This window comes from Patiria miniata, unplaced genomic scaffold, assembly GCF_015706575.1.
Source record: "Patiria miniata isolate m_02_andy unplaced genomic scaffold, ASM1570657v1 HiC_scaffold_20, whole genome shotgun sequence".
In the NCBI taxonomy this organism is placed as follows: domain Eukaryota; kingdom Metazoa; phylum Echinodermata; class Asteroidea; order Valvatida; family Asterinidae; genus Patiria; species Patiria miniata.
In genome coordinates this window covers 3472407-3489417 of record NW_024037059.1, presented here as the reverse complement: position 1 = coordinate 3489417, position 17011 = coordinate 3472407, and the positions used below count along the sequence as shown (strand labels likewise).

The 17011-nt window shown below is 41.7% G+C and overlaps 3 protein-coding genes across 6 annotated transcripts in view; 1 reads left to right on the top strand and 2 right to left on the bottom strand.

Annotated features, from left to right (window-relative positions):
* Positions 1-1530: 1530 nt before the first annotated feature.
* Positions 1531-4422, bottom strand: LOC119727215 (ankyrin repeat domain-containing protein 42-like). Its single transcript, XM_038199078.1, has 4 exons — positions 4408-4422; positions 2709-2874; positions 1838-1963; positions 1531-1595 (listed from the first exon to the last, which is right to left on the bottom strand). Exons 1-4 carry the CDS (start codon positions 4420-4422, stop codon positions 1531-1533), a joined length of 372 nt encoding a protein of 123 aa, XP_038055006.1.
* A 954-nt stretch (positions 4423-5376) lies between these two features.
* Positions 5377-8461, top strand: LOC119727212. Its single transcript, XM_038199075.1, has 3 exons — positions 5377-5549; positions 6282-7817; positions 8020-8461. The coding sequence occupies exons 1-3, from the start codon at positions 5462-5464 to the stop codon at positions 8436-8438; spliced, it is 2043 nt and encodes a 680-aa protein (XP_038055003.1). The 5' UTR covers positions 5377-5461; the 3' UTR covers positions 8439-8461.
* Positions 8462-13195: 4734 nt separating this feature from the next.
* Positions 13196-17011, bottom strand: part of LOC119729385 (sushi, von Willebrand factor type A, EGF and pentraxin domain-containing protein 1-like) — a 28581-nt gene continuing 24765 nt past the window's right edge. For all 4 annotated transcript variants that reach the window (XM_038202007.1, XM_038202008.1, XM_038202010.1 and 1 more), the window contains 7 exons: positions 16822-16859; positions 16537-16635; positions 15890-15941; positions 15093-15319; positions 14197-14652; positions 13726-13891; positions 13196-13397 (listed from right to left, as the gene is read on the bottom strand). In XM_038202007.1, the coding sequence (XP_038057935.1) occupies positions 13198-13397; positions 13726-13891; positions 14197-14652; positions 15093-15319; positions 15890-15941; positions 16537-16635; positions 16822-16859 (1238 nt within the window). In that variant the 3' untranslated portion in view covers positions 13196-13197. The remainder of the gene's footprint in view (positions 13398-13725; positions 13892-14196; positions 14653-15092; positions 15320-15889; positions 15942-16536; positions 16636-16821; positions 16860-17011) is intronic.

Genomic DNA, 17011 nt, shown 5'->3' with positions numbered 1-17011 from the left:
GACTCATAAGTGCACCGTAGCTGAAAGCAACGCGACCAGCGCACTTTATTCCCCTGGATTTTCGTTTCATTTCACCGTGCCACACTATTCTATCCGGGGATAAAATGGATCTGGAATATAAATGGGGAAGTAATCCCATGAAGCTTTTCTGGCGCTGTTTGGGAGGCACTTCGGGACTTCTCTCCGAGAAGGAAGTCATTGCAGGGCACGATTCTCAATCTAGAAATCCCAAGAAAACCTTCCCTCGCAAACATGCAAGTGAATGCGGGCAAGTATAGCAACGTCTAGAAATCGTCGGCGCAGTGTGACAATACCAGATGCAAGATATAGTGAATAAATACATACCAAATTGGGTGTACTACTGAAACACTGCACTGGCTTAGGCCGCTAAAAGAATATGTTGACTGCCAAAATATGAACCCTTGCAATCTTACTGCTCACGAATATCCCGGGGAGAAATATTGAATAAAGGTGTGCAGTTGTATCATAGCCTATGTTTGTATCAACCTAAATTTCACGGATAAAATCTGCTCGAATCTATGAGTATTATACCGTGTATGGCATAGGAAAAAAGGAAAGGAGTTTAGTTTCTTGCTTTTCAATTTGACTCATAACATGAACCCTATGGCATTATCTTTCTTCCTGTTCATTGTTGTTTAATTAAATGAGGAACCAACACATATCGAGCGACATTTCGTGAACGATACAACGAAATAACACCCGAGTGGCCTTGAGTGCGCGCTACGCTCGCGTATTACAGAACCGAGTGACTTTCGTTTTCACGAAGTACGGTTAACACACAAGTACACTGTGCGCTCACTCGATACATTTTCGGTACACCCATTTTTACTTCACCAGTTTAAAGGCTTTTATTAAATTTGTCTGTAATCCCACAAGAACACGGATTAATTTCAAAGTTGCAAAGCTTTTTTTTGTCAAAATTGTATTTCCGTATTAACAGTGTTGTATTTGTGGAAACGAAAATCGTTCGCGCCAGTGTCCGATGTGAGCGCGCACACGTGGGTGTTACTTCGTGAAACCAAAATTTGTTATGAAGCGGTTTTCACGAAGTAACACCGTAGTGGACTTCGTGGTGTCGGTGACGATTTGACAACCTGGCACTGGTTCACAAGCGTTACTTCTCATCGGTTTGTATGCAAGGACTAATGGGCTCCACGGAGACGTAAGCCGAGAAAAGACACTAGTGGTTGCTATCATCAGGAATTTGAGCGTAAACTTTCGATTGATTTCAAAAGTTGGTTCCCCCCCCCCAATATTTCTGCATTGGATGGAAGGAGTTCTCCGGTCTGGTTCCTAGCCTACTTCATACACATAATGCACGAATGAATATGTACAAGCTACACAGGCTAACATCCTAGTTCGTCTTTGGTTTCAACTGTTATTGCTTGGGTTTGACCGTCCGAGTGCAAGTGCTGATCGACAAATAATTTGCTTTTGCCTCGTGCAACATGAGCCCTTTAGTTGAACATTTGGTATATATGAGGCGGGGCCGCAACCGCAGCCAAGAACTCAACGGGTCACGAAGTTCAACTTGCCGTACTTGTCAGCTTTCTCCCAATCGAACTTCTCTCGGCCTGTCAACACACACAAAAATAATCGAAAAATAACAGCCATCTTTAAGATTTGGTATAAGATGGCGTCAAAGAGATGCTTGGCGTCAATGAGATGTACATTTTAATACTGGATTATGCACTAATCATCTTTGTAATGTTTAGAAGCACTGTATATTATGTTCTGGACGGGAGCTTGCGAGAAAATATATCAGATATTCGGATAGTAATGTATAAGCTTTGCAGTATAGCAAGGTTTGTTTTACCAGCTTCTTTAAGGAATTTAGCCACTTCAAAGTATCCGCCCGCCTTGGCTACGTCTGTGGCTGTCTTCCCCTTGCGTGACTGTAGGCTGATGTCGATGCCGGCCTCCACGAGCCACTTCACGGCTTCTGAAATTGCGCGTGGTGAGAGAAAGCGCCCAAGATAATTATTGTTCAATAGTACCAAATAATACAGGTTAAAGCGAGACGGGAACATTAAGTTGCTTTTGAAAACTAAATCACCGCATCCCTCCAATCCCAAATCACCACGAGAACAATTTGACTCAATCTATAGGAGGATGTTCTCATCGTTGTTCATCTAACCACCGTGATCATCAATGAACTGATCCATGTTAATAAGTTCCACATATAAAAAGTGAAATTCAGGGGCTGGGTTAGTACAGTTGAACGCATTTTGGCTTAAGTCTTGAACATGGTAGATTGGGTTTCAATAAGTCATAGAAACGAGGCCCTATACGGCCTTAAAAATACTGTAGTGTCAAATAAACACTGTAGGCCTATAGTTTCAACAACCACCACACTGGTATTATTTCAAGGGCGGATCCAGAACAGAATTTTTTTCGCGCCCCCCCCCCCAAAAAAAAAAGGTTTGTCCCCCAAAAAGTGGGTCTACAAAATTACGGCGTGGGGTTCGGGCCCACTTTGGATTCTAGATGCTCTGTGGTGCAATCTGAAGCAATTTCTTAATACTTTAACCAAATTTGTTTGAGGAAAAGATGGTTGTGTACGCAGTGCCTGCTTGTATTGCAACGTCACTTGTTAAAAAGGGGGTTCGTTTTTTTTGGGGGGGGGGGCATGGCCCCCGTTTCAACACTTTATAGTTTTCGAAGTGTGGTGCCGACTCTCTACTCACTGAGGTGGCCGTTCCTTGCCGCGGCGTGCAACGGTGTGCACCCGGTGATATCCGGCTGGGTGAGCTCGCCACCGCGCTGGGACAGCAGCTGTAAGCACTCCAGGTGTCCGTTAGCGGCCGCCTTATGCATGGTGGACGTACCTGTGCTGTCCTTCTCACAGGGGCTCTGAAAAGAAAAGAAAAAGAATGAGAAAACAGTAACAAAATGATGGCATAATAGTTTGTCAAACTAAGGACAGTAAAATGACTGGAACGAGATTGGAATCTGCGATCTCATTCGACAAACAACACTATTAGTAATTGGTTCACTTGATTAAAAAAAAAAGGTACTGAATCTTTAATATTACAAAATAAAGGACAGTCCTCTGAATTAAGATGGAACTATTCATAAGATGGAATTTCTGAATTTTGCAGTATACGGTATAAGTCCTCGAAACCGTTTTGCAGTATACTCAATTTAAATAAGCGAATAAACGTGTGCTTGGCCGGTTTTAAACACTATGTTTATGACCGGTTGGAGTCTGGATACTGATAATTTACCCGAGCCAATTTGTGGATTTCGAAATACAGACTCACTGGTACTATTTCGCATGCCTACGAGAGGACTGTGAACGCTCAACCCATAAAACGCTAAAAGGCACCGGGTTTTATAGGAGTCCAAATTTCATGTGACACTAGAAAAGTGTTAGACCAGCCAGCCGGTCTTTATCAACCGTTTAAAACCGGCCACGTGACGGGCTCTTGACCAATAGGAATGGGTAAACTGGCTTAGGTATTTATGAATAAAGAATTACGTGTGAACGTTCTGAACACTTTTGTTTTTATTTCGCAAGGAACATGACAAACAGTTACATTGCCTGGGTATAAATTGAGTTTTTTAAAGTCATTTTTTGATTTAAGACTCGGGTGATTTTGCTGCGAAGCCAACCCTCCTCGATAACAGAAGTTGATGTGTCGAAATAATCGCCGTGTCAAGGAAACTGATAGCCTAGCACCACAAAGTTTGTCATTAAACCACACTTCACGCAATATTGACGTGAGCACAACACCGACATTTTGTCAATAATAGTGAGCACTTCTAGCGGGCGCGGGCTCCTTGCAAGTTGATCAACAACCTGAAATCGTCACGACCTGTCCGCTGTAGCGCCAGCCCCCCTCCCCCCCCCCAAGCAAAACTGTTTAAAAAAAAAAAAGACCAAGAACCAATATTTGTCTGGTTTTCGATCGGCAAGTACTTTTTATTTCCGGGCAAACACAGAGAAGGCGCACGGTGCAGCGTTGCCGAACACATTTTTTTTTTTTTTTTGCGTTGGGTGCTGACGATTTGTTCATCAGGCGCGCCATGTAATAATGATCGACAATAATAAACTTGATTCAAGTCTGAATCCAGCAAGCAATCAAAAGTCGTCAAAACAGATGTGCCTAAATCTTGATGTTTGCCAGAAAATACTGTCGTTGTTTTATTTCAATTAAGAATAATCGTGTCTCATTTTTTTTAGATAAGAATCGTTTGAAATTAAAAACAACACTCCGATGACACAAAGGTATATTCTAAGTGCGCAAGCGTAATGAGCACGTTGCCCTTTTTTTACGCCGACATCACTGATGACTGACAGATAATTAAACATTTCAAACTATTTTTATTCTACGATATCGTTTCATTTCGCTTTGGTGTGACAAACAGAAAAACCGAAAATACCTCATTTCCTGTCATGGTGGTTTATTTTAGAACGAAACCGCTTGATTTTTTAGAGATTAAAAATATAATGGTGAAAAATATATATGCGTCTTTCACTTTCCGAGGATACGTGGGTATAATACTCTGTATAATGTCTCTAAGTTAAAAAAATATATATCATAAGTATATTCGAATTTGCTTTTAATCAAAAATTATGTTCACTGGAGATCGTACCCTGACCCCTCCTATGCAAACATACATTCGGAGCCAAGTTTTCCTTTTCAGTCTAAATCAATCCAGAGACTGTTTTTATCAGTTAAGAGCTCCCAGCCTACATAGAGCAGGATTGACTGGCTGTGACTGTTTACGTGTAATATACAGCTATGCTTTGACTGTAGTGATTGATAAGCCAGCTAGCTGTGCCTACTTCTTGCCCGCTTTTGTCTGTTGACTGAATTCGACTTGCCACATTGTTTGCTTACATAAGATCTGACTGTTGGTGACTAGCTTGTGTAACAGGCATATGGCAGGGGAAGAGGATTGATCTTTGACTGTCTGCGACACAAAAGTAAACAGATATTCCGGCTTATATAAAAAGGCACGTGATTAAAAATAAAAAAGTTGGATTTTAAATCTTTCTTCTTTATTCCATGGGCAGAGAGTAGTTTATTTTCATTCCTTTATACTCACAATTTTTAGCACGCAGTTTTCTCAAACGCTTTTCACAGCAGTTTTTTTGCATTATCGTAATGTGCAACAGCAATCCACACACTACTGCAATTCACTTCCTTAATAAAAACTAGTCCGCACCATTTACAATAGTTTCTGATGGAATTGCTTTCGATATGTTTATTTTTTTAAAAGGCAATCTTTGAAAGATTCCCTTTTCAAAACAAAAACAAAAAAAATCGAAAATAGTATTACATTACTCAGTCAGAACAAACTCCAACAAGTGATATTTGTTTCAGTTTGCATTCACGGATCCAGGGATTGATGATAAAAAGAACTGGATTGGATAGGTATTGGTTCACTTAAGACTTGTTTCTCGTCTGGTATACTTGTTTCACGTCGCATCATGGCTCCGCGATGGGGCTTGTTTCTTATGCTCTGGTTTGCTGGGTGCAGCACGGGCGAAGGTGCAGTCGAAAGTGGGTGCAGCGAAGGTTTGTATCAGGATTTGCATAGAGTTTGCAGGATGTAATCTGTGTATTTTCCTCCTTATTGCGTCAGTTTATTTATCAGAGTTTTGTCATCTGTAATTTTGTGATGTATTTTACTCAAAATATTATGCCACTGCTAAAAATGGTTTAACAAATGGTTTATCACGAAAAAACCCTGACCATTTTCTGCATCTTGAACTTTAAAAAAAAGTGACGTAAAGATTCCTGTCATGTGTCCCTTTTTAAATGCCTAACTTCAAAAATATTGCGAAGACAAAATGAAGCTTCTTTTGTCAAATTTATTTTGTCCCAATTTCCAACTTTGATGGTTATTAAATGATTTTGCCTCTGAAGCAGATCCTGTTAAGATCGAAACATCGTGCCGTTTTAATTTTTTAAGTATATATTGCGGTCATGTGCATTCAGTGTTCGACTTGTCATTCTGGATTCTTTCAATTCAACTGCTCATAGTCAAATTTATAGTCACCCGAACATCTTTAAGGGGTTAGTTCAACCTGCCGACCAATCATCCCATTTCATGGACAAGGTTTTCTAAATAAACAAAAAAGTTGACAAATGATCAACTGAAAAACAACTATCGAAGTTGCTAGCGATTGCTGGTAGCCTATGTTATTCGGATGTACCGTTGTGTGCAAGCTGCTATCACAGTGTCTTTTTACGTGGATCAAAAAGACTCTCAAGGAGTATGTGTTGTTTGTTTTGTTTATTTTAAAGGAGTTTCATCGGACAGCAAAGGCCAGGAATTTATCTTCGCCATTCCAAGCCCCGTGGGAACGGGCGGAGGCATCTACCCGTTCGTCATCGTCACGAGCGAGTCCGCTGGGATGACCCTAGTCAATGTGTCCCAGCCCGCCGGTACTATCCGGCACAGCGTCGGTGTTGGTTATCGAGAGTCAGTGGTGCTCAATCTGACAACAGATGCCCTTGCCAGGGGTTCTGGATTTGTTGACAGCGCAGTTGTCGTAACAGCTAGCTCCGACGTCAGCGTGAGGTGCCTGGTGGAGCAGCACGCTGTCCGTTTCCACTCCGACGGCTTCACGGCGATCCCGACCGACGCCTTGGGGCGAGACTACTTCGTCCTGACCTTTGACACTCACCCAACAGTGGTGGGCGGAAATGCTGATGAGAGATACCACTCTCAATTCGTCGTCACGGCGACAAGGGACCAAAGTCTGATAAGTGTGGAACTCAGCGCGACGGCATCCTTCGATGGCCTGCAACGCCGGGCGGGTGAGCCAGTCGAGTTTGTCTTGGACCGGGCCGGGTCGGCCCAGATACGGAGCAATCATGACCTGACGGGGACCAAGATCACCTCTAATTACCCGGTGGCGGTGGTTGCCGGCAATGACTGCTCCGATGTCCTACGGCTGTTCAATTACTGCGTCTATCTAGTGGCGCAAATGCCTCCAGTGGAGACGTGGGGTCGTCGGTTCGTCTTAGCCCACTGGGGACCCACCGGCTGCATCCACACCTGGAGGATCTTGGCTCCTTACCACAACACCACTCTGACGTTCCATGACAACCATTTGACAAGGGTAACTCCTGGCATCCCGAGATGGTACGACTACCAGATGCACGACAAAAAGGCGGTGCTGCTCACTGCAGACCAGGTGGTACTTGTCGTGCAGTACATCGCCAGTCGGAAGTCCTCAACCAGTGTTCTAAGCATCCCCATAGAACAGTACACGGATGAGACTACCTACATGCGAATAAGCCAGAGCCGAGGCGCTGTCCAGACCAAGGCTGGCCTTGCGGGCACTGTGACGATGTCATCACCCTTAGCCATTATCTACCCGTGCGAAGGGGAGTCCGATATCTTGATCAACGGTCTAGAGCTGAGGTCGCTTCCACCCAGCAGCACCGGTCTCCAAGACGCAACAGGTCGGTACTGTGTGCTGGAGCGGTGGGAACCCGTACTCGGATATGACCGGTGGAGCGTGGACTCCAGGCGGACCGGCACCCGTTTCTCGTCGGTGGTTCTAAAATTCGACGGTGGGGCCATTGTCAGCGCCTATCCGGCCGCCATGTTACTCGAGTCGCAGGGATGTGCGCCATCTGTCGGCGGAGACGACGTCGAGACAACCACAGGGAGAACACCGACCACTGCGGGTGTGAACAACCACGGAGGTATACTAATCGCACTCTGCTCCACTCTGTCTGTGGTGGTCATGCTCCTCGTGTCGTGTTATGCCACAAGTTTTGCCCGGTACGTATACCTTATAGAATTTGGGTGCTCGTTCTTAGTCGGTTGAATTCTTGTTTCTTTGGGTTATTGGTTCGTTTCTTTATCTCCAATTTGTTTTACCAACTGGGTCTAAATATACAAGGAACATTAATAAGTCATGAGGAATAACTTGCACATTTTGAGATCAAGAGACATGCAATTAGGTTGCTTATACCAAAGTGTTTGGGTCAGTATTCCAATATCTCCCGTCTTTACCAATGCAGTGATATTTTTGGATCTCAAAATTTACTGTAAGACATTTTTGTTCCAGGAAAAGGTGTCGAGGCAAGAACTCCACTGGGCAAGTTCGCATGCGGTACAATGTACGCACCGGGGCGATAGAGGGCTCACGTCGACAGGCAGTCGACAGTATCTATTCCTCTCTACCAAACATCCCGCCTCCTGCTGGTCTTGCCAGCATGGCTCCACCGACGTCAGGGGGCGCAGTTCGATCAGGCACCGCACAGTCGGCCCTGATGGAATGCCACGGCGAGGAGCCTGGGATCCGTCCCTACGGGGCCCGGATGCACGAGCACCGCCTGTATAACCGGGGAACCAACCAAATCGAGCCCCAGGCCGACAGGGCCCCCCACGCTTATGCCATCACTACAGGGGAAGGGGTGAAACACACGTATATGGCCCTGTAATGGCCTTGTAATGGCTAAATCAAATTGGGAAAAATATTTCCTCAATAAACAGTTCAAAGGGAATATACCACATTTACAAACATCAAAAAACAAAACCACCAAAATATTATAAATATCTTAATGGACTGTTAGTCAATATCAGCCTTAAGCTTCCTATAAAATCATGGCACCTGGTGTGCTGTCACTTTCAAGAAAAGTGGTACTTTTGTATCAATTTCCAACGCTGGTCGGCTTTGGAAACTGGGGTGTTTTTTTCAAATACTGCCCCCAATTCACCATATTTTTCGCATTTTGTTTGCAATCGATAACACACCCATGAATGGGTACAAGCCAGCTAGGCTGGATCCCTGCCCTTATTCCCGGACGTCTATAAATTGTTACGTTTCATCTGGGAACCAGACTACAGGAACATGATTGTTTCCCTGGGTTTTTCCACTCCCATCTACGGTACGAGCACATAACTTCAAACAAGTCAGTGTAACAATATTTGCACTAAAATACTAACCCCCAAATCCATCCATTTCTGAAAATTAAAGGAAAAGCAAAATTAAAGGAAAAGCAAATGTTGTATATTCCCTTTAAAAGGACCGTGTCGACTCGGCATATTCGCTTTACTTAATGTTATTGCGATTTTGGCAATAAAGGGATGTTAAAGAATATTAACAGCCGTGCATTTTGAGCTCAAGATCTGCTTGTAAGTCAAAGCTGACTTTCTTAACTTAGAGTTATCATAGAGCTACCGTACATTTCAACAGTATTAGGCAGGCGGACACAATTAGGAGGGCGCTATTTGGTTAGGGTAAATACAAAAGACTTTACCCAAATCAAACAGCGCCCTCACATTGTGTCTGCCACATCTCAAATAGGCTACTGTGGCAGGCCTATACTTTAAGTTAGTTTGTAAGAGAAATTTGAAGGACCCGCTGCTTCCATAATCAAGAACTTTAATAATTCAAGAGTACACAAGGCAGAACAAAGAATATCGATTCATATCGTTGTTGATGCAATATATTGTATATATTAAGTACTGCTAGCCAGCATGCGGATATTAACCAAGTGATTTGTACCAGTACAGAGATATTTTAATGTCATTTTTGCTTGATTTTGTGAGGAGTAAAACCTTTTTCCTCTCAACGAATTTACAATACAATGAGACAATTACAATGATTTGTGCGCAGTCGTAAGGTTCAATATTAATTTCACTGTGAATGGCATATGGTTGGCATGGCGACGCATCTTACCTGGCCGTTGTCAAGGGCAATGTTCAGCTGGCGGTAGTCCCCATTGAATGCTGTTGCCAGGCAACGCGATATCCATAGGAGGCAAAATATGAATAAATAAATGGCATTAGAGATGGAAGATGTTTTGAATAATAAAAGGCCGGAACTGCACGATGTACGTGTGCGTGCAAAGGGGATTTATATGGTGAGAAATGTACACGTGATAGACCATGTTAACTAATTAATGTTTTTCTTTTCTTTCATTTCGTTGAAAGGACAAAGCAAGAAAAGATTTTTTTTAATATTCATGACACTGGAAGGTCCTCTGAGATGTATGTACCATGAAAATCAAGAATTTATCGAAAATTAAAAACCAAAAATAATCACAATTTGCATGTGCTTTTGCAGTCGAATTCCAACCAAATCAGTTTCAAAATCACATATTTATTGAGATATTTTCTTTTTGTATAAGTCAAGCCAGGTTTTCAAACGGAGTTCGCCTCACAATAGCAATTATTATTACCTATTTGTTTCTGGTTTTTTTGTGTGTTTTGTTTTTGGTTGAAGAATAAACGATGTTTAGCAAATTTAACACGAGACATGGTTATTTATTTGCAGCTATCTTTCTATTGCGTGAGTCTTACATCCAAATTCGGAAGAAAAAAATTTAAACATATTTTCTTCATGCAAAAAAAAATAAATCCTTCGGAATTTGTTATTTCCCGATGGTGATAGATACTCGGGAACACCAACAATTCTCAGACAATGAGCTGAAAGAAAGCGCGTGTGAAACTGACAAATATATACGACAAATGAATTTCGGTCGGCAGCAAATTGGGACTGGGGGCGGTGATGGCCCATTTCTCACTAAACATATTAAAGCCGGTTAAGGGTTGAAAATGGCGCGCACGACATAAGATGACAGTCTAAGCTCGGAAACGATTTGAAAAACAAAAACAAAATCAATGTCGACACTGAAATGAAGCGATTACAATATTGTCCCTTTTCAAGGTTTTATCCAAGGTTCATTTCGTATGGCAGAAAAGATTGCAGTACACACAGTTAGCATTCGTGTTTAAAAAGGCACACAAGACCCACCAAGATGAACCACGAAAGAATACATTCAACCATGGAGGAAGAAAAACCTCCATGATTCAACACTTACCGGCTTCGTGGATGTTCAGCGTCACAACCATCGTGCTCGTAAAAACTCCGAAATGTTCTGCACTACAGACGAGAGATATCAGAAAACGTTATCTACAAATCCTTGTGCTTTACTGTACTGGCCTCAAACACACACCGTTAGCCAGGTGAGACACGGCGAAGATAACCGCAGACACGATCGTCGTTTATGGCGGGCGCGTGTAATCAAAGCTATTATCATATTATAATGATGTGCGCATCACCACCTTCTGCGCATCTCATTAACCGAATCTCTATTAACGAGATGACAACCGACGACTCTTTCATGACGAGCGTTTATACGCTTATACAATTTCCAATGTTTGTACTCGTATCACTTTACAGAATAATTTCACAGCATAATCTTATTCCCTCCAAATTATGTTTAAGGGCCTATTTTTTTCACTCATCCATTATAATTTGTACAGGTGCCTTTTTCACACTATTAATTTGACATGTTTTAATTGATTTTTATCTGTACATGTATATAACAATCCTTAAAAATGATATTAAAGAGAGAATTGTAGGGTCTACTTTTACCTTTTGGTAATTTCTGAACGATTTTATTAGAAACAACACTTTTAAAAAGAAGCCTTTTTAGTGTACTTTAAATTGATGAATATACATGCTGCCTGCACGGTGCCTTTACAGAAAGATCTTTTACAAAAGCCTTAAATGCTTAAATATTTATATTCACTTTATGCTCTTTATCATCTGTGTACTACATAGTTTAATATTCAGTCGCATTTACAGTGCGCAATAAAAAAAACGGGATAAAATTTGCACTAGTCGGCTGGCCTCTTCCAAATTCAATGCCCTAGAAAAAAAAACACAAGGATCCCTTAAATATATTATCCGAAAAGAACTGAAAGCATGCGGCACTAATTGGCACAGAACTGCCATCTGGAAACACAAGGATACAACAAACCGCTGCAAAACATAAGACTCCATCTTCATTTCTAAAAATCTAGCAGTCGATCCATAAATTAAAAAATACTAGCACTCTCTTTTTGCAAAACTTATCTGTAGAGTCTGAAGGTATGGTAAGTACTCTACACAATGGTCTTTATCTTATCTAATTTGGACACCCCAGTTCAGAGATACAGCTAATTAAATGAAATGACTTGAATTCCAAGTTGGGCCACTTTGCAGATTATCTGGTATCTAATGAAAGGCATTCACATACCAAGAAGGTGTGCGAATGCCTTTCACTAGACACCAGATAATCTGAAAAGTGGCCCAAACAAATTTTAACTGTCTTTACAAGCTTTGCTGTAACTTGTAAACACAGGTCAAAATCACACAGAACGAAAATCCTGTCAAGGGTAAAGAAACACTCTATCATCTCATGGTAATTTTTCAACGCAAAAAAAAAAAACATTCAGTTTCCTCAGAAAAAAAGTAGTTTGACTGATACATTTTTTAGACACGCTGTGTACATCTCAACTCCATTTTTATGCCATCACATGCCCGAAACATTAGGCCTATTTTAGTCTTCAAACTTACAAGGAATGATTCATATAGGAATGATCTGAGCAAGAATTCCGGATCATAGTAGAGGCCCAACACAAGAAAGGGACACCCAAGGTCTTGCCAATATTGTGGTAACTAATGAGTTAAAAACAAGCTCGATTGGAAATGTCTCGGAAGCTGCGAGCCACAAATTCATGTTCATGCATGAGTCACGTGATTGTGCCATGTAATTTCTGGAAGTAGTGTTTTTGAGTAAACAAAAATCAGCTTTTTGACCCCAGTGACCCTATGATGACCTTTGACCCCAATTTGGTCATGTGACATGTTGGGGCTGGGCTGCTGATACTTTTGACAAAGTCTGGTTCAAATCAGTCAAAATACGTAGGAGCAATAGACAATGTCAATGTGCACGTTTGTTACTAACTAACGGACTAACGGAGAGACAGGATTTGAGGAGCTGCTATCCCACAGCTAAAAAAATAAGGCGAACGCTGATGCACTCAAGTCAGCCTACATATTAATGACCGAAGAGGATTCCTATACAAGTTTGATATACATCCCCATCTTTTGTTTGACGTTTCTCGCAAATTGCCTGGTATTGTACATAAATTAAAAAAGAATTGTAAATTAATAACATACATAGTCAGATTTGTACAAAGAAATAACTCAGATAAGCTTGCATTTCTTGTTTAGCATCTGCGGTTCTTAAAAAAGATATATTCATCTGCTTAATATAGACTGTCGGCATAGTGGCCATCTTAGACAGCATCTTTTGTTATTTTGATTGAGTAATAATGAAAGCACAAGAGGTTCACGCATACATATCCAAGTCAAACAAAGGCATTGCCCTCTAAAATGGCTGCTAAGCATTAGGTCTATTTTTTTTAAGCTCCTTCTGGTCTTGCTGGACAGTCGCTGGGCAGGATGCAGTTCTCATTATGATGTACCGTTCCGGCTGGGCACTGACAGCCAGCTACACAGGTGCGTGTCCGGCACTCAGCCCCAGTAGGGATGGGGTCTTCGCAAGACGGAAGGCAGGCCGGGCCGCAGTGATCGTACATCATGCCATCTGGACACCGAATGCCTGAAGACAAAAATAAAGGGTTTTAATGAGTTTTTCATTGATTACATAATTTTTCTTCTCCAAAAGTCAGTATTTGTGGACCAATTATTATAATTTTTTCTCAAATCAGTTGTTTTTTGGTATTAAATGGACTAATCCGACACAAAATCACTAGTTTTCACCCATTTTATTGTACCATCTATTGAAGCCTAGTTCTCACAGTGCAATTGTTTTGTCACCATGTCAGTGTCATGTGTTAAGGGCACAATATACAATGTATGTGACTCTCTGGGTCTCACAAAAATCTTTTGAATGGGCTCATTAAAAAAAAAGCACAATCAAGACTCACTGCAAGCGTTGTTGCCCGTCCACTTGATCTTGATGTTGTTGCGCTGGCACTCGTACATGTAGGCCGCTATGGCTTCACAGTGGCAGGGCTCATTGGAGCTACATGTACAGGCATCCTGCATGCACCACTCAAAGTAACTGGTTGGACTGACTACAGAGTGGCATATCTGTGTGGAGAAAAAAATTGGGTATGCTGTCGCGTTGAATCATACACAATGTTATTCTTGATCGTTATCAATTGGGGTGGCCTTTTTGGTGTCAAGGTGAAGAGTGCTTATGAGGACACAGGCACTGTAACTAGGAAATACACAAAGACATCATACATGAAGAGGAATGCCCAACCCACTTTATGACGCAGGTGCTGACAGGCTAATCAACTTGAGATAGATAGCCTCGACTTCAAAACTGCTGGACAATGCAGGGGCAATTAAGTCTGTTGCGATAAATTCTAATAAAAGCGAAATTCTCATACCTGGAAAGCTCTTAGCCTGAGAACACTGCACTTCTTCCTGATGTCTTTCAGAAAGGTGAAGCCCAGACTAGAGCAGGCTGAGATCTTATCACCGGTGATGCCTCCAAAGGCCAAGCGACTGGTGCCGCGAGCCTTGGGCTTGGCGCAGTAGCGGTACCCGTCCACCTTCCAGCTGTGGGAAAACTCCTTGGCCGAGCGGGCCGGCAGGAACTGCCGCGTGGTCCAGTCGTCCTTGCGGTTGCCGTTCATGTTGCCGCACAGGCCGCAGAGCTGGCCTCTGTACGTTCCCGGGGCTTGGACCTGGATGGCGCCAAACCTGGACCACTGGATCACCACACCGCGGTCTGTCTGGATCATGACACCGCGGCCGTCGTCGGTGGACGAGTTGGCGCGTGTGACCATGACATTCATGGGCTCGGCATGGAGGTATGGCAGCTCAACGGGGACACCGGTAACCTGAATGAGAGTTGCCAAAACAGAACACCCTTCAATTTACATCCACAGCTCATCTCAAGAGCATACTGATACCTGTATGGTACCTTAAATTAGGTCTGTCAAGACAGGAGTCTTTGTTATCAAAACACTGCTGCTTGACTAAAATTGTTGTAGTTGAGATATCTTTTTAAGTCCCAAAGTAAACTTAGATACGTGGTGTGTATAAATTCAGTTTTCTGAATGAGATAATGGGTGTTTTGGACACACACAAACTATATACAGAAAAGGAACTCAGAAATGGACTCAGGCATTGTGCAAATACTAAGACAATTTCAGCAAACCTTTTTCTCAGACTCCTACCCAGAACCTACAGCCCGATTACTATGAGACCACACTGCTTTATACCTCCATATACCAAAGGACTTGACCTACGTCACAATCACTGGCCGAGAGCAGCATACCTTGACTGAGCCATCATAATCAATCTCCACCTCCACGCAGTCCAGCCGCAGCCACAGTGCCCACTTCTTGATCTTCTTCTTGTTGGCTTCGTACTGGACCTCTACGGTGAACTGGCTGCCCACACAGTCCTGGCTCAACACGTAGCGGCAGTTGCCTCGGTGTCCGTACCGTTTGAAGTCATAGGTCGCGTGCCAGCCGTCGCGGGTGACCGTGCAGATCTTTGAAGCTGATGACGATGCATCGACAATAAAACATATCAGTGTTGGTGGAGGAGATGTAAATGTTAAATACAATGAATTAACTTTTGTCATTAAGTGACCTATTTTTTTAGATACTCATTGATGTCCGAGAACTTGCTGAGAAAGAAATATCACAAACTTTGCTCAGAATTGGACTTGAATCCTAGACCTCCGGCTTACTATAGAAATATTTACCGTCTTTAGGTTTTCATTTGTCACTGATCATGTCCTGTTAATACTCATTGGCGATTGACTACTGATTGACTCATGATTGCTTCAATTCATTCTAACTTTGATCATGTCATGATGATTACGGCATCAAACTTTTCTTACTTTGACCATTACTAATAAACACCTCGGGCAAAATTAGGAGAGAAATGCTAGCAGCTTATTTATTAAACTAGTCACACTTCTCAATACAACAAAACCAAGCTTTTAACTGATGACATTAACTTAATTGAGTTAACAAGTTAATGTCACCAGTTAAAAGCTGTTAAGAGTTAAAAAGTTAAACTCGGTTACAGAAGTTTGAGAGAAATTTGTAACAGTCAACTGACCTGGTAAGCACTGCGGACAGCAGGCACCAGGAGCTTGGTATTCATACTCCTTCTGCACCATGCCGAGAAAAAAATGAAAATCACTCATTTTACTTACTTTAAATAGACTAATGCAAATATGATTTTTGAAGTACATGTAGCACCATTTACTATATAACATCACTTTTCTAACTCGATGTGTAAAAGAGTCTCCTGTGTTTCATCTTCTGCTTCTGTTTCTTGATTAAAATAACAAATTCAACATCTTTCGAAAAAAATATATATTTCAAAATAGCATGTGAACAGGTGTCAGAGTACTAATTTAGGTACTTCTTTGCATACTTCTTTGCATTACTTTCAATCGGAGAGAGTTAACAAATATTTGTAAAAAGGCTTCATTCATAAATTTGAGGTTATTAACATTTTGAGTGGGTGAATTATCTGTCTGGAAACCCAATTTTGCTCATGTGGATGATCAAAGCTGAGATTGTGTTTGGAAAGTTTCATTGGCCCAATGAGCAGGATAATAATGATGTTGTGCCCTGAGCAAGAAAAATGGTGGATAGGCTACACATTATTATATTATTGTATTATAAGCAACTAGTTTTAACCAAGCAATTGTTCTGAGAAAGAAACAAGAGGTCTAAACCCCCAAGCAAAGGTCCTACCTTGCGACATTTGATTTCAGGACATTCTTTGACCTGACACATGGCAGCACCTTGCTCACATTGACAGGTGGAACACTTGAAATTCCAAACGTCATTTGCCTGGTAAAACAATTAAGCAACGACGCCGATCAAACAATGAATAAACTATTCCAGTGCTGGACGGTGGAATCTACACAGGAATGGCCTTTTTAGGGTTTTAATATTTAAATTGAAATGATTTCCAGCAATCAATAAAAAATTAGTTGTTCATATAATTCACATTGATAGCAGTTCTAATGTACTTACAAGGTGGAATCTTCCTTCATGTATACAATAGGAAATATCTGAAATAAAGGGGAAAATATGTTGTCTTGTGATTTTTTCGTCACAATTTATTTAATTGTATGTCATCCTGTTTTACTTAGATTAATGCAATTTTTTGAAAATAACATTGAAAGTAACATTTTGATACACATTGTAAACATGCTCTTGCTCA